General features: G+C 44.3%; 1 protein-coding gene across 2 annotated transcripts in view; it reads right to left on the reverse strand.

The window, feature by feature from the left end:
* Positions 1–26,053, reverse strand: part of SNX30 (sorting nexin family member 30) — a 108,846-nt gene that overhangs the window by 58,059 nt on the left and 24,734 nt on the right. Inside the window, exons 1-2 of one of the 2 annotated variants that reach the window (XM_032308949.1) lie at positions 3,150–5,506; positions 949–1,140 (exon numbers count right to left, since the gene is read on the reverse strand). In XM_032308949.1, the coding sequence (XP_032164840.1) occupies positions 949–1,140; positions 3,150–3,245 (288 nt within the window). In that variant the 5' untranslated portion in view covers positions 3,246–5,506. Of the gene's footprint in view, positions 1–948; positions 1,141–3,149; positions 5,507–26,053 lie in introns of those variants that run through there. The other variant, XM_032308948.1, reaches the window with a different exon arrangement.

Below are 26,053 nucleotides of genomic sequence, written 5' to 3' on the forward strand. Positions count from 1 at the left end.
TCTCTGACAAATAACTAAATAAAATCTTTTTTAAAAAATCTTTAAAATCTTTAAAAAAGGGGCACCTGGGTGGCTCAGTGGGTTAAAGCCTCTGCCTTCAGCTCAGGTCATGATCCCAGGGTCCTGGAATCGAGCCCCACATCGGGCTCTCTGCTCAGCAGGGAGTCTGCTTCCTCTTCTCTCTCTGCCTGCCTCTCTGCCTACTTGTGATCTCTGTCTGTCAAATAAATAAACAAAATCTTTTTTTAAAAAATCTTTTTAAAAAAACCTTTAAAAAAAATGGAATTAGGTTTAAGAGTATGGGTTTGAAAATAAAAATGTTGAATTGACAGTCCTAAATATTAAGATTAGAATCCTGGTTACCAACTCTGTAACCATGAGCAATTTACTTAAAGTTTCTGCTTCAGTTTCCTCGTCTCTAAAATTGTAACTACAAGGTTACAGTTGAGGGTCACTGTGAACATTAAGCCAGTCAATCTCAGCCCCCTGCCCACTACCCGCATGGCCCATAGCAGAAAGGCAACCAATCTTCATTCCCATCCTTCTCTTACACCCCTCCCGCTATGATCCACTCCAATTACACCAAATTACAACCATGGTCCCACCAGACATTTAGGATGATACAAAGATTCATTCGTAAATTTCAATAATAAAGTGATACAAACAGCCTAAAAAGTATCATGACCAAAAATAAGTGAAGGTAGCAGGATTAAATGCTCTACTTGAAAGACTATAGTCACAACTTCTCTGTCATTTCAAAGCAAAAAATTCACATCAAATCCTTTTCATCTGAATACATTTGATCTCTCAAAAAGCCACACCCACCATTGGAAGGAAGGTGAACACAGTCCTACAAAGGGAGGGAGAAAGGAAGGCAGGAATCATGACAGCAGGTCTCCAGTTCACCAAGACCATTCCACAGGGGCAGAAGATAATGAAGGGACCTACTTTGGTGGTGATCCTATAAGTAATGTAGGTCTCCATCGTACAGACATGCTTCTTGGGATCGTCAACGGTGACAAAGAGATCTCTGGTCTCACCATCGAGGTCATCATCAAGCTGAAGTCTGTTGAGAAGGGAAGACGAAGAAGCGGGACTCGAAGTACCTGCAGGAGTGCCACCATTGGGCAAAATGAGATCCTGAAAGAAGAAGAGAGTCACCTTACAATTAAATGAAAACACATTATCGGAAGAACATCAGCAAAACATCAGCTCATGTAGCCAAACCAAGAAACACCTCTACATACAAAAGGCAACAACCAAAGAAATTGAGCCTCTCCTCACTAAGTGTTTCTTGGATGAACAGGTCTTCTGGGACCGAGGGAAATAAACTCTGGGAGTTTGCCGACCTATCCTCCAGCGAGCACTGGAGGAACCCCAGCCCAGGGACACAGGACCTACCAGCCCCCGCCATCGTCAGACTTTGCCAGGAGCACACCACAAGGGCATTCCTTCTCACCCTTTCTCAAGACCACCACCGTCCCAGGGAAACAGTAACAGATGTGAACCGTCTTAAATACTCGGTACATTTAAAAATTCAATCAACCATCACCAAGAGACAAGTAAACATTACATGCCTCCTGAAAGAAGTTTGTGCCACCACCTAAAAAGCATGCCTGCCAACAACTGGATCTGAATCCTGAACAAATCTCTATGACCCAATACCACAGTCATAGGAAATACAGAGGAGGGAGGGAGATGTTAGACCACACTATAAGGGTGCAAATGGCAGAAGCCACACTGTGTGAAATTAAAGAGAACCACAGACCCAGTTTCTTCAATAAGTGAAATGCAAGGAGAGGAAAAAAAAAAAAAAATGGAGGAGCACCTAGAGATGCTATGCAATTCGGGGGATCTATCAACGACTGTAGTGGATCCCAATTAAAACAAAGTGTTAACAGGTTTTGTGATATTCAGGGAAATGTGAATATTGATCAGTTATTTGAGGATATTAAGGAATTACCGGGCATGATAACAGAAGTACAATGGTTTTACAAAGCCTTCATCTTTTTGGAATACATGCTAAAATATTCATGGATGAAATGATAGGACGTGTGGTATTTGCTTCAAAATAATGAAGGATAGGTAAACAGGGATATAAATGATACAAAATATGCCTCAAAGTTGATTACTACTGAAGCTGGGACTTGCAGGTTCACGACACAGTTCCCTCCTCTTCGTATATGTGTAAATCTGTCCGCAATACAAAAGCTTTAAAAGGTGGGGGGGAGGGGGGTATAAATGCCAGAAGAAAAAGAGAAGGAACATTTTTTTAAATTATGGAGCTCTTTCTGTCTAGGCCATAGGAGGAAGGCACTTGATTAAGTTATGTTCCTATAATATCCAAAAAAGATTCAGTCTCATGTTTTTTGGTTTTTAGGTTTAGTAATAGACAAAGCCTTGTCTAGCAGTAGATGTGAATGCATCTGAATGTCACCATAGATTCATCAGGAGGCAAAGACAGGAATAAGGCAAGAAAGTGACACGACACCACAGAAGAGGACTTGGAAACATTCTTGACCTGTTGGTCAGTGGATCACAGGTCAGGGGCAGGGAGATGCTTTCCTTGAATTCTCTCTTCTTGTATGTAGGTTGTATTTGACTTAGCCCTCAGATAAGGGAACACAGAGGAAACGAGAGGTCAACCAGCAGTCCCATCCACGAGCTCTATGATCGTGGGACGTCTGGGAAAAGGGCAGTGACAAGGCAGCGGGAAGTATGGGCTGGAGTCAAGGGCAATGTCACCCAACTCAGTGGATGATGGTAAGTAAACAGATAAGGCACCTTCCTTTGTTTCCATTTCTACTGACTAGAGAATTTAATAACATACGTATTTACACAACATCAAAAATATTTCTGTAATTACTGAACAGATACCATTTTCACAGAAGATACTTGCGGGACTAGACCCCACTCCCCACCTCTCCTCAGCCCAGGAGCTTGTCAAAGCCCACGGCAGCAGCTCTCAGTGTGGACACGACTGCGGAGTCAAGCAGCTGCTGATCTGACCGCTCTGTCGGCAGAGAGACACCACCAGGCGCGCACAGTCCCTACCCCCGTGTCTGCGGATCCGAAAAGGACCTCTTCTCCGGAACTCTGTGATAACCATCATATCTCCTTGTTTCAGTAAGTAATACTGAAGCACTGACCTCGGGGGCAAGGCACCGCATGAGGAACCGCAGGGCCCCCCTTGCTGACATTTCATCAACACCCGCCACAGAGAGACTCCAGCGATGGCAGCACATCGCACAAGAGAAAGAAAGAACTCAGAATCTTCAGTCAGATAAGCCACCATGGGCTCTGACAGCAGCTTTCCTCCATCTGGCCTCAAAGGATCCTACCAGCCTTGTTTCTCATGGCTTCAGTTCCAGAACCCACCACACCATTTTGGACCCCTCACTGTTGCTGGCGAAATCACACCTCTTGCTTACGTGGCGGTCTCCGAGCATCTCACTGGCATCTTTCAAATGCCCCCCACCCCGGAATACGGGTCTTTCCTTCATCTGTCCCCTGACAGAATTAGTCAATCTTCTTAAAACTTTGAAGATACTTCCCCTGAAGCAGCTTTCACAGTTTTAAATCATTTATTTACATATGTAACATCCACAAACACCGCTGAGTCCCCAACAACTATGACTGCTATGACTGTGCCTTGTTTACCTGTGTGGGTGGCTGGGTGGGTGTGCACCTGTCTGTGTGTGCCGTCTGTCTCTGCAGGTCTCCCTGTGAATCCAAGCCAACTCGCCTGACCTTTGCTCTGGGGCCCTCTGCCAACAACTTTCCAAAAACAGCTCACACAAAGGTCCGAGATGTCTCTGCCAGACAGTGGGAAGTTAGCCTGTTCTCAAGTCACTTCACGGGAGGTGAGGAGATGGGGGAGGGGAGGGGAGAGTCAGTCAAACAGATCTTACCACACTGAGGATTCTTTCCTCTTAGGACTGTGTGACCAGGCAAACATTCACACCCTTACTATTGGGTGTTTCATGGGCCAACATATAAGCATGTACAAATAGCCAATGACCTACAAATGTCTACAATTTCCTAAAACTGGACCCTGCCAGCCGGGCTTTCCATGGCACAAGTGTACACAACGCTTCCACGTTCTCATTTCTTCACAGCTCTTGCAGCTCATGATGTTAGCAAGACACATAACATCTCTACGGAGAAGGAGGCAGACCAGAAGGTCAGGTATCGCGTCCCAGTGAAGCTTGGCATCGTTACGCTAAGAACTGAACCCAGGTTTCTAGCGCCGGGTTCAGGTTCTTAGCAAGCTGAATGCCTTCAGTGTGGCTTTTCCAACCCAACAGCGCCCTGTATCTCCAATATCTGGCCATAAATCCTTCTGGGTAAATATGAAGCTTCTGATTTTAAAGCCAATCAGGGAAAGCTAACATTTCCCTGAGGATCTTAGTACAAGTTATGCCCCCAAGTGACTCCCCCCTCAAGATACAGGCCCCATGAGAAGGAAACACGGAGGGAAAATAGGAGAAACACAGGAGGAAAAGGACAGGGTCTGAGTCCTCTAGCAGCAGGTGTGCTAAACGAAGAGACCTAAGTTCTTGAGCAGGTACTGTGGAAAGGCAGCACCTTTCTGACCAGCATGAATCAGAGGATGTAAGAACCGAGAATCCTTGGCGCAACACAAAAGCCTCCTGCTTCATTTTCGCTGCCCTACAGTCAGACTTCCACCCTGCAGCCAGAGAGCTCTTTGAAAAATCAAAGCATGCCACTCCCCTGCTCAAAACTCTCAAAGACAACCAATCACATTCGGAATGAAACCCAAACTCCCTCCCAAAACCCGAGAGGGCCAACGGGGCCTCATATTCTCCCTGACCTCATCACTGCCATTCTCCCCTAGCTCATCCCACTCCGGATACAGGGCTTGGCCCTTTTAGACCTCAGGGCTCCCCTGTTTGCTGCCACTCTCCCTGGATCACTCCTCTCCCCCCACATTCCCATGTGGTTATAGCTTCTCTTTTCAAACAGGTTCTGTTCAAATGACACAGACTCAGGGAGGCCTTCTCAGCCCACAAAATCGAAAACTATCTCTGCACCCCTCTATCACTTTCCAGTCCTTTCCCTGACTTTATGTTAGTCACAGACTATCATTATCTAAAAACTTATTATGTGTTGACTGACGGTCGGACAAGAGCAGAGACTTTCATCTCATTCACTCCTTGATTCACTGGCCCATCGTAGGTACTCAGGAAGTACCTGATGAATTACCGAGTCTTAGAAATGATCCAGCTCAACCCCTTGCCAATAGAAGGGACCCAGTAACTGTCTGCTGAAGGACAAGGAAACTGAGCCTAGCAACGACTAGGCAGTTCTGAAGCCCAGTTCCACTATTTACAAGTAGTGTGACTTCTGCAAGCTTCTTAATCTCTCCATGCCCTAGTTTCCTCATTTACAAAATGGATATAGTGGGATTGAGTTAGTTAGGGTATGGAAGCAGTTGGAACAGTGCCTGGAACAGAGTGTGGGCTACACCACTACTAACATACTTAAAAAAAAAAAAAAAAGTGAGATCAACCTTTCTTCAAGTATGCATCCCCCTAGAGTCCATGCAGCTGGTTCAGAGTAGACACTTAATAAATGCTGCTGAAAAAAATTGTATCAAGAGTCATAGTTGGCGAGGCACCTGGGTGGCTCAGTGGGTTAAGCCTCTGCCTTCGGCTCAGGTCATGATCTCAGGGTCCTGGGATCGAGTACCACATCGGGCTCTCTGCTCAGCAGGGAGCCTGCTTCCTCCTCTCTCTCTGCCTGCCTCTCCACCTACTTATGATCTCTGTCAAATAAATAAATAAATAAAATCTTAAAAAAAAAGAAAGTCATAGTTGGTGCCTCACATACACTTTCCTTAATGACTTCACAGTAGGTACAGTACCCCTTGAGGAAATTACAAACTACATAGCTGACAAATAAATGAAAAGTCCTCATTGCTCCAAAATATCAATTCTCACTTAAGCAGGTTTCAGTTATAAGTGAATTTCTTCCCCCCCCCACCCCTTTCTACTTAGGAAGGGAAACACATACATAAGGTGCTTCAGAAACCCCCCTGGTTCAAAGAATGTCAGCTATAAGATCTACCATTGTAGTCAGCCAGTCATGAGATAGACTAGTAAATTAACATAAGTCAATGGCACAACTATATTACATTAAACATAGGGTTTATGGAAAGAAAGTGGTATACATTAGGAGCCAGTACGGTCAAGAAACCTACTCTTAACTCTACAGAAAAAAAACTGATGGTCACCGGAGGGGAGGTGGGTGGGGGATGGGCAAAACAGGTGATGGGGATTAAGGAGGGCACTTGTGATGAGCACAGGGTGACTAAAATAAAAACTTAAAAAAAAAAAAAGTCATGCTTAAGTACTCTAACTTCTCTTTTTGATAATATTAGAGGAATGTGGGCAACATGATGATCTAGTTTCACAAGAGCTTGACATAAAAGACGTCCTTAAACTGAAGGGGAGAAAGCACGTATGGTACCTGACTTGTCTCCATTTCCTGTCCCCCACACCCCACCGCCCCGCCAAGCACACAGGAGATGCTTGAAGAATGAATACGTCCTATACAAACTGAACAGAACACTCTTGACTATTGACTTTGCTGTAAAGCTGAACTTAAGCCCACTTTAGAGAATACAGTCAAAGGGAAAATCCTGAAATGTTCCGTTCAAAGATGCTCATAACAGAGCAAAGAATGCAGAGTAAACCCTGGAAAAATCCCAAGGGCTCAATAACCAGGAAATGATCGTGTTTACATTCATAGGAATGTTACACGCTCATTTAAACATTACAAATCTAGACTCCTAGATAAACTCCATGAGCTGGCCACATGCACTTTTGCTTCCTCCCTCTTTCCATTCTCCAGATACTAACTTAACAACCCAAAGAATGAAAAAGAGAGAGGCGGGGGGGCGGAGAAAAAGCAAAGCAGTGTCTGAAATCAGACCAGACTGGAAACCAGGCAGAATGCCATCCAAATGCCAAAACTTCCAAAGGTTTTCTACTGGATCTAACTGGGACACAACTGAGGAAAGAACTAGGAGGTACCTTTTAACCCATGTCCCTGAAGTCACTTAAGGTTATCAAGGTTACCGAAGAAGCAGAAAACGCCCTGAAGCCCTCGCCTATACTCTAACTTGAAAGTGCTTCTTTTGGGGGGATGGGTAAGTGAAGGATCAGCAGTGGGGCAGAGAAGGACCACCAGTGTGGCTGGCTGCTGCGGGCAAGGAGAAGCCCTGCACAGGCAGAGAGTCCACATGAGGACCACCAGTACAGCGAGGCCTACCTTCACGGCTTCCTCTTTCCCTGAAGGGGAGAGACACAAATGCAAGTCAAAGGTCAGAGGAACACGAAGGCAGCTGGAGAGCTGCCCTGGGAGGGTCCACCAAGCACACGGCAGGCAAGACTACGAACTGAAGGAGACAGGCTCTCCTGAGATGGGGAGAACACCGGAAACAAGAGGGAAGCCACGCTCCACTCCATCCAGACCCAGAGAGAGAGGAAGCAAAAAGTCCAGAGCAACTAACCAGGATCCTGGCTTTTTTTCTTCTCTTTTCCCCACTGACAGATCACTCAGTTTACCTGTCAGCTGATCACTTGACTCAACCTCAGATCCGAGAAGACCATTCTAACATCATGGAGAAAGAGAGGGGATCCAACGGTTCACTTGTTCTGATAGGAGGCAAAGGGTAGGCCTGCATTACCTCATCAGACACAAAAAAACCTAAAAACACACCCAGCCTCTGTTAACTCACCATTCAGACCCAAGAAGACCAAAACATGAAGAAAGTAGCACAGTCGTCAGGAGCAGATAAATATATGTACTTGAAAAAGATTTATCCCACGAAATAGAGCCCTTTGGGCCACATCTACTTTGTGTTCCCATTTAAAAAAAAAAAAGTCAAAACTAGAATAGGGAATAAAAAAGTTAAAAGTATAAATTGAAAATGGAAAAAAGTAAAAAGTACAAGCTTCCTAAAAGACGAGTTAGATAAAGTAACTTAGGAAAGCTGATCAATACAGAAGGGACAGCGGGGGGAGAGGGAGTAAACAATATTTAAATTTTACCTCTATGTATGGTTATAAACTATATGGACATGCCAAGAATAACTATGCCAATAACTAGGACGTCTATATGAGATAGAAGCCTTTCTAAGAAAATACATGGCCAAAACGAAATTTACTTAAGGCAGAAAATCTAAATAAATAACCACAGAACTGTTGTCAGAGAACTTTTAGCGAAAAGTAAGCAAAGCCCCATGGTGGGTACAGCTGAGCTCCAGTGAACACCAAGGAGTAAGTGCGTCCTCTAAGACACATAAAAGACACACAAAAAATAACCTTTTAAATCATTTTATGAGAATGAACTATATCTGATATCCAAATATTAGGACAGAAAAAGAAATTAGATATAAGTGTAAACATTATCAATAAATAACAGCAATTGGTATATTAAAAGAATTTTTTAAAAGAAGAATATACCAGGATCAAGTCAAATATGTTCAAGGAAATCAAGAATAATTTAACATTAGGAAATGTATTAATGCAACTTACCACATTAAATGATTATATAATCATTGTTGGATATAATCATGTCCTTGTACAACTACTAAAAGGCTTATTGGTATCATTCGTTGGTAATGAATTGGTATCAGCTGTTCCATTAAAATCCCTAAGTAAGTGGCACCTGGGTGGCTCAGTTGTTAAGAGTCTGCCTTTGGCTCAGGTCATGATCCCAGGGTCCTAGGATAAAGCCCTGCATCAGGCTCCCTGCTCAGCAGGAAGCCTGCTTCTCCCTTTCCTACTCCCCCTGCTTGTGTTCCCTCTCTCTCGCAGTCTCTCTCTGTCAAATAAATAAATAAAATCTTAAAAAAAAATCTCTAAGTAAAATTAAGAAATAAAAGTAAAGCTCCTAAAGGGCATGGGGGTGGCTCAGTTGGATGAGCATCTGACTATTGGTTTTGGCTCAGGTCATGATCTCAGGGTTATGAGATTGAGCCCTGCATTGGGCTTGGCTCCCAGAGCCTGGCTTGGCTCCCAGCATAGGGTCTGTGGGGGACCCACCCTCCCTTTCTCCCTCTCTCTCTCTCAAATAAATTATCTTTAAAAAACCTTTAAAAAGGTGCACCGGGGGGGACGCCTGGGTGGCTCAGTTGGTTAAGCAGCTGCCTTCGGCTCAGGTCATGATCCCAGCGTCCTGGGATCGAGTCCCACATCGGGCTCTTTGCTCCGCAGGGAGCCTGCTTCTCCCTCTGACTCTGCCTTCCACTCTGTCTGCCTGTGCTCGTGCTCGCTCGCTCTCTGACAAATAAATAAATAAAATCTTAAAAAAAAAAAAAAAAAAGTGCACCTGGGTGGCTCAGTGGTTAAGCCTCTGCCTTTGGCTCAGGTCATGATCTCAGCATCCCGGGATCGAGCCCCGAATCAGGCTCTCTGCTCAGCGGGGAGCCTGCTTCCCTCCCCTCTCTCCCTGCCTCTCTGCCTACTTGTGATTTCTCTTTCTCTGTCAAATAAATAAATAAAATCTTTAAAAAAAACCTTTAAAAAAAGTATAAAGTTCCTAAGAAATGAAACTTTTTTGCAGTTGCATTTCTACACACTAATAATGAAGTTTCAGAAAGAAAAATTAAGGAAACAATCTCATTTACAATTATACCAAAAATAATGAAATACCTAGGGATAAACTTAACCAAGGGGGTAAAAGATCTGTACTCTGAAAACTAGAAAACACTGATGAAAGAAACTGAAGATCGACACAGATGGAAAAATATTCCATGCTCATGAACTGGAAGAACAAATACTGTTAAAATGCCCATACGACCCAAAGCAACCTATAAAATTCCTAGAAAAATACCAACAGTATTTTTCAGAGAACTAGAACAAATAATCCTAAAATTTGCATGGAACCACAAAGACCCCAAACAGCCAAATCTATCTTGAAGAACAAAACTGGAGGTATCACGATCCCAGATTTCAAGATGTATGACAAAGCCATAGTTATCAAAGCAGTATGCTACTGGCACAAAAACAGATCACATCGGTGGATCAGAATAGAGAGCCCAGAAATAAACCCATGATTATATGGTCAATTAATCTATGACCAGGGAGGCAAGAATATGCAACAGGAAAATGACAGTCTCTTCAACAAATGGTTTGGAAGAACTGGAGAGCTACATGCAAAAGAACAAAACTGGACCAATTTCTTATATAATACATAAAAATAAACTCAAGATGAATTTCCTAGAAGAATTTCCAAAACCATGAATTTCCTAGAAGAAAACATAGGCAGTAATCTCTTTAACATCAGTCATAGAAACATTTTTATAGAAAGGTCTCCTTTGGCAAGGGAAACAAAAGCAAAACTAAACTACTGGGACTACACCAAAATAAAAACACTTTGGCACAGCAAAAGAAACCATCAACAAAACAAAAAGATAACCCACCAAATGGGAGAAGATAGTTGGAAATGATATATCTGATAAGGGGTTAATACCCAAAATATACAAGTCAACACCAAATATAATAATAATAACAATAATCCAAAACAAAAATGGGCAGAAGACATGAACAGACAGAAGACACACACATGGTCGACAGGTGCGTGAAAAGAGAATTCACCGTCATTCATCATCAGGGAAATGCAATTCAAAACCGTAATGAAATAATCACTTCATACCTGTCAGAATGGTTAAACTTGGGGTGCCTGGGTGGCTCAGTCGGTTGGGCATCTGCCCTTGGCTCAGGTCACAATCTCAGGGCTCCTTGCTCAGCTGGGAGCCTGCTTCTCCCTCCACCTCTACCTGCTGCTCTCCCTGCTTGTGCTCTCTGTCAAACAGATCAATAAAATCTTAAAAAAAAAGAGTGGCTAAACTAAAAAAACAGAAGAACCAACAAGTGTTGGCGAGGATGTGGAGAAAGGAACCCTGTGCACTGTTGATGGGAATGCAAATTGGCACAGCCACTGTGCAAAGTAGTACGAAGGGTCCCCAAAAATTAAAAATAGAATCACCATATGACCCAGTAATTCCACTACTGAATATTTACCCGAAGAGTATGAAAACACTAATTCACAAAGTTATGTGCACCCCAATGTTTATAGCAGCATTATCTATAATAGCCCAGATACGGAAGCAACCCCAGGGTCCACCTATAGATGAATGGATACAGAAGATGTGGTAGACATATACAATGGAAATACTCCTCAGCCATGAGAAAGAACGAGATCTGGCCATCTACAACAACATGGACGGATTCAGAAGGTATAATGCTGAATGAAATAAGTCGGTCAGAAAAAGACAACTACCATATGGTTGCACTCCTATGTGGAATTTAAGAAATAAAACAAATGAGCAAATAAGAGGAGAGACACACAACAACCAGACTCTTTTTTTTTTTTTTTTTTTTGACAGAGGGAGAGATCACAAAGTAGGCAGAGCAGCAGGCAGAGAGAGAGAGGTGGGAAGCAGGCTCCCTGCTGAGCAGAGAGAGCCTGGCTCGATGCCAGGACCCTGAGATCATGACCTGAGCCGAAGGCAGAGGCTTTAACCCACTGAGCCACCCAGGCGCCCCAAACACCAAACTCTTAATTACAGAGAACAAACTGATGGTTACCAGAAGGAAAGGTGGGTGGCTGAGTGGGTGGGTGATACAGATGAAGGGGATCAAGAGTGCACTAATTGTGATGAGCACCAAGTAATCACTGTAGTGTACACCTGAAACTAACAGAACATTGTATGTTAACTTCACTGGAATTTTTTAAATTAAAAAAAAAAAACAATACGACTCCCATGGCAGACTTTTCCGGGAACCAGGCTAGATACGACAAGACTTCTGAAGAGAATGTCGGGGGAGAGGCACACAACACACAAGTAAAGTTCCTAAATATTTTAAAGGGTTTAAATCAGAAAACATCAACAGTGAACCTTGAAAACATTATGTGAAAGAAGTCAGGCAGCACAGACCGCATGTATCATTCCATTCATAGGAAATGTCCAGAAGAGGCAAATCCAGAGACACAAATGAGATTTTTGGTTGCCAGGGACTTGAGGGAAGGGAGAACAGGGAGTGACTGCTCAAGGGGTATGGGGCTTCTTTCTGGGGTGACAAAAATATTCTGGAATGAGATAGTAATGATGTGTACACAGTTATGTGGATATACTAAAACCACTCAACTGTATAGTTAAGATGTGTCTGGATAACTCTACAGGGGGGAAAAAGAAGATCAGTTTCTGTGGCTTAAAGTTTTCTATAAAATGGTGATTTTTAGGATAAGTGAATTAGATCGCAATAGTTGTGTTTTTTTTTTTTTTGAAAAGCAGCAAACAATGTGACACAGGAAATTCAGAAACAAGATCCTGATACCTAATATCACCCCATCATTCAGACTGTGGAAGACTCCAGCTAATGCAAAGACACACATACAGCAGCACTCCCAGCACTGACATACTCAAGAACACTTGAAAACACACAGTGATGCATCACATCACTCCCTGGAGAGAGAGGTCAGTTTCCCTAATTATCCCCCCAAGTTATCTAAAATTGAAATACACATAATAGGGAGAAAATGTACTTAAAACATTTGAAAATGATCGGTCTGAACCGATGCAACTAAATAATGTTCAGGGACCAAGGAAAGGACACAAACTATATGGGGGATGGCATTATCATCTGCAGTTGTTAACTTCCTTCCTTTAAGAGGATTATACATTCTTACTATTGCCAAGTGACCATGCACAGGGGGGCACAGCCCCCACCCCTCCGCCTTTTGGCTGGGCAATGTGACTTGCTCCACCCAATGGCATGCGAGTGAATATGACACACACACCAGATGGGAGCAGACACTGCAACCTTGTCACCAGCTCTCCTGTTCCAACGGGGGCTGTCCCAAGGGGGGCTGCGCCTTCAGAATGGAATCCTGGTGGACAAGAGCTGTAGCAACTGACTCACAGCCACTGGCACATACCGTGACCTAGAAATTAATTCCGTTGCAAACCTTTGAATTTTCAGAGCTATTATCACACAAAGGCTGACTAAAACATGTAATTATAAAAATGTCTACATAATTTTTTACATCTAGATAGGAAACAGTGATATCAACAATAGAAAACTTTAAGCCACAGAAATTGATTTTTTTTTTCCCCCTGTAGAGTTATTCAAACACATCTTAACTCTATTTCCTGAGTCCCAGGACCCTATTTGCTTATGAGCAGGAAGGCTCAATCCTCCTTCCCTCCTATCTTGGCCCTGGGATCCCTATCACAAATATTGTCCCAAGCCTCCAAGGTTGCCTGCACAAGTATCTCCAAGCTCCCAAGGCCCACCAGCCCATGGTTTCTAGGTTAACATCCTCTCTGAACTTCTTACCTTTTCCTACACTGGATTCTGGACCATTTCTTATGAGGTAAAGAAACCATCTGTTTCAAAGCTTTATTTGTAGACTAACAAAGTTGTTTAGAAACTGAAAATATTTCCCTAGATTTTCTATTGGAAAACCTGTCCTTCAAGTAATATCCCCCTATGGACTTGATGCAAAAGAAGACCTCAGCAGAGCACAAATAAAGTCAAAATGAAGGAGCCCAAGTTCACATTCTTTGGCTAAGATCCCAATGTCTATTACTGGCTTTTTCTAAGACTCTCCAGACTAGCAATCACCTCACCAGACATTCTTGTGATTCTTGGGAGCAAAGATTTTTCTCCCATTCTCAAATGAATTTAAATAGGATCCTGTTCTCAGGATGATACTCTGTTTGAACCACACACTGAGCCCCTAATACACATTAGCCCCACGTGCTAATGTGGAGCTACTGAACAGAACAGAGCTACCAAACAAAGTGCTACCAAACACTTGAAAATTGTGTTTAAGAGACTCCGTCTAGCTGGGCATATAGGCATGAAAACCTCTACAGGGCAAGGCAATATGAGCTGTAACAGCATTCCACGCAGAATGAAGGAGGGGAGCAAAGGATGCTGGGGCAACCTGAGAAGAATGACTCAATTTGCCAACAGGAGAAACAAGGCTGTGGGACAGCCTGGCACGTAAAGGAGGAGAGGTATTTTCAAACACTTGTCCCTAACTGAATGATTCCTAAGACTCACAACACAAAGGTTCTGCCTCTATGGCTACTCAGGTCTGTGCAGGCCATCTGGAGGATTCAAAAGTTCAGGGAGACAGCTGTCTAAAACACAGATTAAACCCCCCCAAAAAGCACATATTCAAAGAAAATGTGACCCTACTTAAAAACTTACTCTTTTTTTGCCTCCCACCCCTGACCCACTGTGTCGACTGAAAACTAAATAAAGGCATTCCTCCACTGATATTTCTGCACCAAAATCACACGAGGGTCTGGGGCATAAAGCCTCTGAGACCACCCGAGTTGTCTGTGTCAGAAAGAAGGCTTAGAAGTGGCATGCATGGTCACTCAAGTGAAAATGTGCAGAATTCAGGTCTTTGGTTTCCATTCTAAAGCCGTGTTACATAACCTCGGTGCTCCTCCTGTGCATCCCATAAGAAGGTAAGTGATGGAGAAGACCAGCAGAAAAAAAGACCAGTTGAGAGAAAGCTTATATTGTGATTGGTAATCAACAGAGGATAAGTGAAGTTTCATAAAGATCATGAAGTTAACCTGAGGACCCTCTACCGCAGGTCCTCCTCTCTATGCTCTTCCTACCCTAACCCACTCCACCCACTCTGATCTGTAACAGAAGAGGCAAAGAAGGGAGATGTAGGCCTAGAGTCCAAATGACTCGCTTGAATTCTGCCTTTGCGCTTCTCCAGGCCTGGGGTTAGGCACCCAATCTCTCTGAGCCCCCATTTTCCCATCTAGGACATGGAGGGCATATAGATGAAAGAAAACACATAATGTGCCTAGTACAATCCCTTAATAAATGTTAGTTCTTTCCCACCCTTCACCTAACACCTCCTAACTGTACCATTCATTCATTTTAAAACCTGGTTCTAAGGGCACCTGGCTGGCTCAGTCGGTAGAGCATTGCAACTCTCCATCTGAAGGTTCTGGGATGGAATCCCACATTTGATGTAGAGATTACTTAAAAATAAAATCTTAAGGGCGCCTGGGTGGCTCAGTGGGTTAAGCCGCTGCCTTCGGCTCAGGTCATGATCTCAGGGTCCTGGGATCGAGTCCCACATCGGGCTCTCTGCTCAGCAGGGAGTCTGCTTCCTCCTCTCTCTCTCTGCCTGCCTCTCTGCCTACTTATAATCTCTCTGTGTCAAATAAATAAATAAAATCTTAAAAAAAAATAAAATAAAATAAAATAAAATCTTAAAATCAATGCACAAAAATCATTTGCATTTCTATACACCAACAGTAAGAGAGAAGAAAGAGAAATTAAGGAGTCGATCCCATTTATAACTGCACCCAAACCCATAAGATACCTAGGAATAAAGCTAACCAAAGAATCTGTACTCCAGAAAACTATAAAGTACTCATGAAAGAAATTGAGGAAGACACAAAGTAATGGAAAAATATTCCATGCTCATGGACTGGAAGAACAACTGTTGTGAAAGTGTCCATGCTACTTAAAGCAATCTACACATCTAATGCAATCCCTATCAAAATACCATCAGTGTTTTTCAAAAAAATGAACAAATAATCCTAAAATTTATATGGAACCAGAAAAGACCCCAAATAGTCAGAGGAATGTTGAAAAAGAAAACCAAAGCTGGTGGCATCATAAGTCCAGACGTCAAGCTCTATAAGAAAGCTATATTCATTAAGACAGTATGGTACTGGCACAAAAACAGACACAGAGATCAATGGAACAGAATAGAGAGCCCAGAAATAGACCCTCAACTCTATGGTCAACTAATCTTCTACAAAGTAGGAAAGAATGTCCAATGGAAAAAAAGACAGTCTACTCAACAAATGGTGTTGGGAAAACTGGACAGCCACATGCAGAAGAATTAAACTAGACCATTTCCTTATACCACACACAAAAATAGACTCAAAATGAATGAAAGACTTCAATGTGAGGCAGGAATCCACCAAAATCCTTGAGGAGAACACAGGAGCAACCTCTTCAACCTCAACCGCAGCAACTTCTTCCTAGAAACATTGCCAAAGGCAAGGGAAGCAAGGGCAAAAATGAACTATTGGGACTTCATCAAAATAAGAAGTTTTTGTACAACAAACGAAACAGTCAGCAAAACCAAAAGACAACTGACAGAATGGGAGAAGATATTTGCAAACGACATACCAGATAAAGGGCTAGTATCCAAAATCTATAAAGAACTTATCAAACTCAACACCCAAAGAACAAATAATCCATTCAAGAAATGGGCAGAGGACATAAACAGACATTTCTGCAAAGAAGACATCCAGACAGCCAATAGACACATGAAAAAGTGCTCAATATCATACAGCATCAGGGAAATACAAATCAAAACCACAATGAGATACCTTGTCACACTAGTCAGAATGGCTAAAATAAACAAGTCAGGAAATAACAGATGTTGGCAAGGATGCAGAGAAAGGGGAACCCTCCTACACTGTTGGTGGGAATGCAAGCTGGTGCAGTCACTCTGGAAAACAGCATGGAGGTTCCTCAAAAAGTTGAAAATAGAGCTACCTATGAACTAGCAATCACACTACTGGGTATTTACCCTAAAGATACAAATGTAGTAATCTAAAGGGACATGTGCACCCGAATGTTTATTGCAGCAATGTCCACAATAGCCAAACTATGGAAAAACCTAGATGTCAATCAACAGATAGATGGATAAAGAAGATGTGGTATATATAAACAATGGAATACTATGCAGCCATCAAAAAACGAAATCTTGCCATTTGCAATGATGTGGATGGAACTAGAGAGTATTATGCTAAGCAAAATAAGTCAATCAGAGAAAGACAATTATCATATGATCTCTCTGATATGAGGAATTTGAGGGGGGATGGGGTAAGTAGGCAAAAAATGAAACAAGATGGGATTGGGAGGGAGACAATATTAAGAGACTCAATCTCTGGAAACAAAATTATGGTTACTGGGGGGTCATGGGGGAGGGATAGGGCAGCTGGGTGATGGACATTGGGGAGGGTATGTGCTATGGTGAGTGCTGTGAATTATGTAAGACTGATGATTCACAGACCTGTTCCCCTGGGGCAAATAATATATGTTAATTTTAATTAATTAAATCAAATAAAATCTTAAAAAAAGAAAAGCCTGGTTCTAATCTCCATGGTCTTGTGCACCATCTGACACAATACTGTGTATATGGAATGCACTCCATATTCAATAAAACAAGTTAAATTTTAAAGAAGGGGCATTTCTGGTTTTCAGAACAAGGACCTGGAGGAAACAGTATACTATACAAAGCTGGATATTTACTAGGGGACCAAATACATGTTGATGAAACACCATCCCCGAGCAAAGATTTTCAAGGGCAACAACCTTTAAATGAAGAAAGAACAAGGCAGGACTCAACCACCAACGGCAAGTGCCAAGGGGCTATGTGGGGTCCATGCCGGCAGCCCACAGCATTCGGCTGTGCTTAAGAAGCCTTGTACCTTGAGGCATCTGGCTGGCTCAGACGATAGAGCATGCAACTCTTGATCTTTGGGTTGTAGAGTGGGTATAGAGATTACTTAAATAATAAAAATGTGGGCAACCCTCTCGGGTCCCCTCCATCTTTGGGAGCTTTACACTACTGCACAATCAACTTTGTTTTGCTGCCTGCCAAAAAAATAATGATAAAACTTTTTTTTAAAAAGTCTTTAGGGGCACCTCAGGAACACAGTCAGTTAAGCATCCAACTCTTGATTTTGGCTCAGGTCATGATCTCAGGGTCATGAGATCAAGCCCCATATTGGGCTCTGCACTGAGCACAGAACCTGTCTGAGATTCTCTCTTCCCCTCTCTCAGCCCCTCTCTACTCCTGTTCTCTCCCCCAACGCCAATAAATAAGTAAATAAATAAATAAATAAAATCTACTTTAAAAAAAAAAAAACTTGCACATTTAATAAGACTAAAGGTATCCTTGCTTCAAAAATTAAAGTTTGCCATTCCTCTGTAACAGGGACTCTTTCTCAGGAAACCACGAGACCCACGTGCCAAAAATCATGTGCCAATTTTGTGTGTGCACATAGGAATTTGAATCTTCCTTCAGAGAGAACCTACCATTTTTAGAGTCCCCAAAATACCCAAGGGGAAATAAGTTAAGCACTATAGATTCTAAACTTGCCAAATTAGAAAGAGGAAACAGAAGTACATTTCAACTTCCATGAGCTCCCCAAGTTCAAACCATCCTCTTACAGAGCACCCCCACAGGCCATGATGTGTGACACATATACCCTCTGTTTGAGGGCTGAGATGTCCTTAAAACCTTCAACCCAAACCTAAAACAAACCCAAGATGAGGAAATGCGTTAAATTAGGAAGAAAATTGTGACCATATTCAAAGAGGTCACACTTGCTCAAAAAAACTTTCTCCTTGGGGGAGCCTGGGTGGCTCAGTCATTAGGCGTCTCCCTTCGGCTCAGGTCATGTTCCCAGGGTCCGGGGATCGAGCCCCATATCGGGCCCCTTGCTCAGCGGGAAGCCTGCTTCTTCCTCTCTCGCTCCCCCTGCTTGCATCCCCTCTCTCGCTGTCTCTCTCTGTCCATGTCAAATAAATAAATAAGAGTTTCTCCTTGTAAGGGATGCATAGACAGTATTCTGTCAATACTACTCTTGGTTCAGGAATCCGTACCTTATCACAAAGGAGCTAAAAATGTTTTTCCTCCCCTCCCCCACAAAAAACTTTTTTCTGTAGAACTCTCCAAAACCTGAGATGAGGCTTCCCCCCCAGCATCGTTTTGAGAAGGCCACAGTGTACCCAGCTCTCACCCCACAGTGCAGATGCATTTCCAGGCTTGAGGGCCACCTGGCTACTGGGTAGCTCCAGAGCTGATTCCCACATTTCCACTGACGTAACTCAGACTGGACGTGGGGGATTTTATTCCCAAGGTTAATGGACTCACTGGCAAAGAAAAAGGCACTAGATAACCGAGATTCTGACCACAGTCTCAACAGTAAAAGAAAAAGCAGGAATAGGACCTCCTAATCCAAAGCAGGTCAAAAGAGTTTTGCAACTAAGTAACCAGGCGAGGAAAGTAGGAAAAAAAGACAGCAAGGAGGGACACAGGAGAAAAGAGCTCTGACACTGGTCAGTCTGGCCCTCCAGACATTCTGAGCTCAGAGGCAGACATGAGCCCTGTGAATAAAGCCAAGTGGAGGGATTTCAGACCAGGTTCAGGCAGCGGAGGGACAGAGACAGAGGAAGGGAAAAAGTCAAGGAATGAGTGAGGAAAAAATGACCTTACCCATCTGTCAACAAGAAGGAGGCATCCCCACGGCAGGCACCGCAGCGGCTATGGGATATGGGCCTGCATAGGGAGACACGGAGGCTTGTCTTGAAGCAGCCCACATACAAGAGATCTATAAATCTTTCTTATCGTGAAATTTACGCTTCACATATGCTAGAGAAGAACACCCACTGTCCAAAGTGAAGATCATTACGTTGTTGTCGTTGTTGTTGTTGTTGTTAAGGTTGCCGGGGGATGCTCACAGACCAAGGGAGGGCTCCCCTATCTTCAAAGCCACTCCTAGGAATAGCTGCTGTTTGACAAAACTTAGCTAAAGATTATATTCCTCTTACATACATAATTAAATTTTTTTTAAAGATTTTATTTATTCATTTGACACAGAGAGATCACAAGTAGGCAGAGAGGTAGGCAGAGAGAGAGAGAGGAGGAAGCAGGCTCCCCGCGGAGCAGAGAACCCGATGCGGGACTCGATCCCAGGACCCTGAGATCATGACCTGAGCCGAAGGCAAGCGGCTTAACCCACTGAGCCACCCAGGCGCCCCATAATTAAATTTTTTTTTAAGATTTTATTTATTTGACAGACAGAGATCACAAGTAGGCAAAGAAGCAGGCAGAGAGAGAGGAGGAAGCAGGCTCCCTGCTGAGCAGAGAGCTTGATGTGGGGCTCGATCCCAGAACCCTGGGATCATGACCTGAGCCGAAGGCAGAGGCTTTAACCCACTGAGCCACCCAGGTGCCCCCATAATTAAATGTTTTAAGCGGCTTTCTTCAAGTAGTAAAAAACACGTGCTTGTCTCTAAGAGACGGCAGGAGGAATGGGACTAAATAATTATCACTTTCTATTTTTTCTATAGACCAAAAGAGAGATGTTTTCCAACACACAGGAGAGTTAAGTAGCCTAATTACCAGGGTACTATCCTCCTCCAAACCATGAATTAGAGGATGTAGAAAGAAAAATCCACTCATTCATGTATCTGTCCCAACAAACACGGAGCTCCCGCTGAGTGCCAGGTACCATCCCAGATGCGGAGGAAAGCGAGCCGGCAAGAGCCGACTTGAGGGATCGAGTGTTAGGGTGGAGTATGGGGTGTGGCACAGACCCAGGACAAACAGTAACATGATCTAATGTGTGAAACACATGACAGAGCAGAAACCTGCAGTGCCTGAGTCCCAGGGAAAGCGAGAGTAACTGGCCGCTGAGGAAGGCTCCAGAGAGGACGGTCAGACGGGCTTTGTAGGACGGCAGAGCGCCTGGCTTGAAACTCCAGTTCTCCTCATAGCTATATGGTTGCAAGGAAACCGGTTAAATTCACCCCCGGCATAAGTCAAGCAGAGAAAGACAACTATCATATGATCTCCCTGATATGAGGAAGTGGTGATGCAACATGGGGGCTTAAGTGGGTAGGAGAAGAATCAATGAAACAAGATGGGATTGGGAGGGAGACAAACCATAAGTGACTCTTAATCTCACAAAACAAACTGAGGGTTGCTGGGGGGAGGGGGTTTGGGAGAAGGGGGTGGGATTATGGACACTGGGGAGGGTATGTGCTTTGGTGAGTGCTGTGAAGTGTGTAAACCTGGTGATTCACAGACCTGTACCCCTGGGGATAAAAACATATGTTTATAAAAAATAAAAAATTAAAAAAAAAATATTAGCTACCAAAAAAAAAAAAAAAAAAAAAAATTCACCCCCGGCATGCAATGGAAAACCAAGGACCACCCGTCCAGGTGTGGTCCAGGCTGTACGGAGAGTACTGGGCATGGCTGTATAAACAGTGGGGAAGAGCCACTTAACAGAAGAGAAACACCTTCTGGCGTGGAACGCTGCGTCAGCAACCCTGCCCCAGGCTGAGGTGCACAGAGACAGCTGCAGACTATCCTCGTGGACAGGACGTGGACGTGAGCCGTCTGGGGGAGCCGTAGGCAGGAACCAGGGCCTGGAGGGCAGACTGGCCCCAGACTCTGCGGGATCTTGAATCACACGCTTAAGAATCTGAGGGGAACCCCGTGGGCAGCGCCTAAGCTTTTAAGCAGGAAAGTGGCAATCAAGTGTTAAGTTTCACCAAAAAAGACCTCAGAAGAAGCACACGGAATAAATAAGGAGGGCAAGAAATAACAAACAGGGAGGAGTCAGTTCGGAGGCTACTGTAATTGTCCAGACACACTCTCCCTTCCGAATGGGACCTGAACCAGGTGGTAGATGCCTGGGAAAGGAAAGGGAAGCACAGATGACAAGTGTCACCAACACTAAGGTCAGAGACATTCTGAGGAATGCTTCCTAGGCAGAAAATAACAGTGTGGCCATACCGGGTCATGTTTCAAACACAGGCAAATTACAGGGTATTAGAAATTGCTGCAGTTCCAGCAAAATCAAGTAAACCCAAGTTCAACAGCCCTGTGTGCTGTCTTTAAATCCATGGAGCCCATCCTTAGGACGAGAGGACAGGTCCCATCAAAATGACTGTGTTCAGCCAAGACTCAGACCCAGGTCACCAGGTACCTGACATTCTCACCCCCGTGGGAGCTGCTTCCCTGGGGGGATTCCTCCCACTCACCTTCAGTCACCTGCTTTGATGATACCTAACCCAAGTCAGTTTTCCACCGTCCCAAGCCAGCACCCCTTACTGTGGGGACTCCCCTGGGAACATTACACCAGCATCCATTTAAGGAGGCCCAATGGACCAACAGCCCCCAGCTGTCAGCACAGCCTGGCTCCGATGCCTAGCCAGAGGGCGCTTCTCGGGTCACCGAAGTCACTCCAGGCAGAGAGCAAAAGATGGCCAGCTGATCACCCTGCAGGCCTGGGCTGGGAGGTGACTCGGAAACAGAACACAACCCCCTAACAGAAAGCAAACTCTTAGGACGGAGAAAGATTACAGGACTCAGGGACAAGAGCCATGCTCCTCACAGCCATCTACACGTGTGTCTAAGTCAACGGGAGGGAAGGTAAACAAATGGAATGTCTTAAGCTTATACTCTCTGCCAGGCATTAGGCAAGCCTATGTCTCATTTAACCCTTAAAATAACTCAGGGGTGGGGGAGGAGGAGAAGAGGTGAGCTTTACTACCCCTGTTTTCCTACTAAGAGAACAGGCCCAGGGAGGTTAGAGGATGGGCCCAAGGTCCCTCAGCCAGGAACAAGCAGAGGCACAGCCCCAGGAATCCAGAGCAGAGGCTAAGAGCCCTCCACTACCTGTCCCCTTGCCACAGAGTTCACTCAATAGGCACCTCCTGGACAAGGGACCCCCATGACCCCACACATGTCTGCATCCGCACCAGCATCTGGGGGTAAGCAATCTTTCCTGATCCACCAGTTCAGAGAAATAAATCAAGCCACTTCTCTCAAAGGAGAGACCCAACATAAAGGACCAAACCCATTAACAACAGCTCCATTTGGCTGTCATCAATCCTCCATGGACACTAGAAAAATAAAGCAAGACCCCACCATACTGTCTGCACTTAGAACTAGACCTGAGTGATTAGATACCATTGTGCATGGACACACCTGGCTTGAACTCTGAGGGCTAATGCAGGGAATAGGGGCTTCTCATCCCCAGAGAACTCCTGGATAACATAGATCCTGCCCAAATAGGTTAGTGATTCACCCTGTCTTTTCTGAAATTGACAGAATAGATCTGAATTAATCCATGGTAACTATGGAACTTCAAATAATGAAGAAAGAAGAGACTGTCCAATTAGGGCTGGTGGAGAATTTGCTTAACCATCTAGAAAATAATTAAGTTATAGGCTTCTCTACCATCACGTCCAAAAATAAATATCAAGAATAAATATCCAAAAAAGGTAATAATATAGGACAATTTATATCGGGTCTAGCAACCGTTTTTTGTAAAGGACCAGAGAGTAAACATTTCCAGCTCTGCAGGCCATTGTGTCTGCTGCAGTCTCTTAAGTCGGCTGTTGTAGGGAAAAAGCAGCCATGGGCAGGAGATAAATAAATGAATGCAGCTTCATTCCAGGAAAATTTTATTTGGACGTGGAAATTTGAATGTCATGAATTTTGAGGTATCAAGAAATATATAAATCTTCTCTTTCCCCCCAGCACTTAAAAATGTAAAAACAGGGGCACCTGGGTGGCTCAGTCATTAAGCATCTGCCTTTGGCTCAGGTCATGATCCCAGAGTCCTGGGATAGAGCCCTGCATCAGGCTCCCTGCTCAGCAGGAAGCCTGCTTCGTCCTCTCCCACTCCCCCTGCTTGTGTTCCCTTTCTTGCTGTGTGTCTCTCTCTGTGTCAAATAAATAAATAAATAAATATATATATATATATATATATATATATATATTTTTTTTTTTTTTTTTTTTTTTTAATGTAAAAAGAGAGGCGCCTGGGTGGCTCAGTGGGTTAAAGCCTTCCGTCTTCGGCTCAGGTTGTTCATCCGGCCAATGCCCATTTGGGCTTCAAGACTCAGATACAAAAATATCCCTGGTAAGATGTCTTCCTTCTCAACCGACCTCTCCAACTCCAGCCCGCCAGCACTTGCCCAGTATGGGGGTAGATATCCCCCACCAGCTGCCATCGGGCCCCGGTGCCTAGCCTTTCATGACACTTAGCATGTATACCACCACTGCCTACTTACCTAGCTGCTTCTGCCACTGAACCCTAAGGGGCAAGGAGCTATGGATCCAGTATCAGCTAAGGACCCGATATTGGCTGTCTGTACCTCAGCATCGTGCCTGTGGCAATTCATGTCCCACATGCTTATCGGCAATGTCACCTGGCTACTTCCCCATCAAGGGCTGGAGTCTATCAAGCCACCCTGTTGAATCAAGATGGTTCTCTAACCAAAGAACAGGGCAGAAGTGATGCCACATTTCCTGTCTCCTGGAACACTCACTCTTGGGATGCGTCTACCAGCAACCCATCTGCCATGCTTTGAGCGGCCCAAGCCACACAGAGATGGCTCTATACAACTGCCAGCCACCAGCGTGGTCTCTTTGGCCTCCAGCCTTGCCTGAGCCCTCGAATGACCGTAGGAGAGACCTCAAGCGAGAACCACACAGCTGAGAACAGGCAAGTCACAGGACAGCAAGAGGTAAGAACAATTGTGTGTTTGATCCTACTTCGTTTTGGGGTGGGGTTGTTTTTTTTTTTTAAGATTTATTATTTATTTATTTATTTGACAGGGGCGGGGGGCGCCACAAGTAGGCAGAGAGGCAGGCAGAGAGTGAGGGGGAAGCAGTCTGCCTGCTGAGCAGAGAGCCCGATGTGGGGCTCAATCCCAGGATCGAGATCATGGCCTGAGCCAAAGGCAGAGGCTTAACCCACTGAGCCACCCAGGTGCCCCTGGGGTGGTTTTCCAAGCAGCAGTGCATAACCGGAATGCTATCTGCCTGGTACACAGGAGGCACAAAAATGGAAAAACAGACTCAGTCAGCGCTGACATGATGCATGACACACAGCAAACAATTCAGTAGCTGCTGCTATTATTAAAATGTGGATAGAGAGCACACAAGGAGGGAAACTCGTCAAAGAGGCTGTCGCATCCCTGCCAGGGAAACGGCACGAGGAACACTAAGTCCACGACAGGGGTGAGCTGAGCCCTGAATCTGATGCCCGGCTCACTCAAATCCCAAGGAAATGACAAAAGAAACATAAAAACAGAGTAAGCCCATTTGAAAAGGCACAAAAGAGGGACAGAGGCCACCAGTCAAAAAAATTTTGAGAAATTTCTGGAAAAGGTACAGCAGACAGAATCAAACCGACAGAAAAAAAAAAATCAAATTTAGCCAGAGTTGAAAAATCAAAATCAAAATAGGCCCCAGGGGGACATGGTGGATGCGAGGAGAGATGGGATTAGCTGCACAGGCCCTGGGGAAGAAAACCCAAATCAGAAAGGACAGCGACTGAGAGCAGAAGCAGGCCCGAGACGGTTACTGGGTGATGAAGTGTGACTTGAATAAAGCAAAGAGGAAGCATATTTCGGGATCAACTGTGAAATCCTCCATCTGTACGGCAACTCTGTTCCTACTTCCTCAATTAAGAACAGTCCATCCAGCCTGTTGTCCTTTCTCAGCCACCCGCCCCGACAGGAAGCCCACCCAGAGTAATTCCAAGTATCTCTTCTCCATTCTCTCCTGACCTCCTTCCATCGCTAGCCCCATCGCTGCAGTCAGGACGAAGAACACAGTCTCCAAACACGGCTTGCGCGTGCATATGTATGTGTTTATACAGACATGCATATATGACGACACACGTACGCACGTCGGCAGTGGCACAAGAACCGGTCTCCTTGCCAGAGGCCACAGCGTGTGCCTCTCCCAGAAGGCAGGAGCCACAGGGCCCCACGTGAGCAGACTAGGAACGCAGCATGCTCTCCACCGCCGGAGGCCAGTTCCTGCCCTAAGTCAATGTCATCGCCATGGACATCACATTCGGAGAGCGGGTCCAGACACGAGGGCTAACACAAAGAGAAGTGAGATTAATTTTAAATTAAACAGAAAAGTAGAAATATGGGAATGGAATGAAAGAAAAAAAATAAAGCCATCATTCAGAAGATTCAATCAAAGAAGTCTCCCATTAGAGTGAAAATACAGTGGGACAGAATGAGCCAAGGAAAAGTGAAGTCCCAAAAAGGATAGTCTAAAATCCGTATAGTTCTTTCCACCTAAAAAGGGGAATGAAGAACGAAAAGGATATGGACAAAGCAGTAAAATTGCAAGGGCTTCAAGGGGAAATACCTAAGAAAAATAAACCTCTAGCAGGCTA

Source organism: Mustela erminea, chromosome 12 (genome assembly GCF_009829155.1).
Source record: "Mustela erminea isolate mMusErm1 chromosome 12, mMusErm1.Pri, whole genome shotgun sequence".
NCBI classification, from domain to species: domain Eukaryota; kingdom Metazoa; phylum Chordata; class Mammalia; order Carnivora; family Mustelidae; genus Mustela; species Mustela erminea.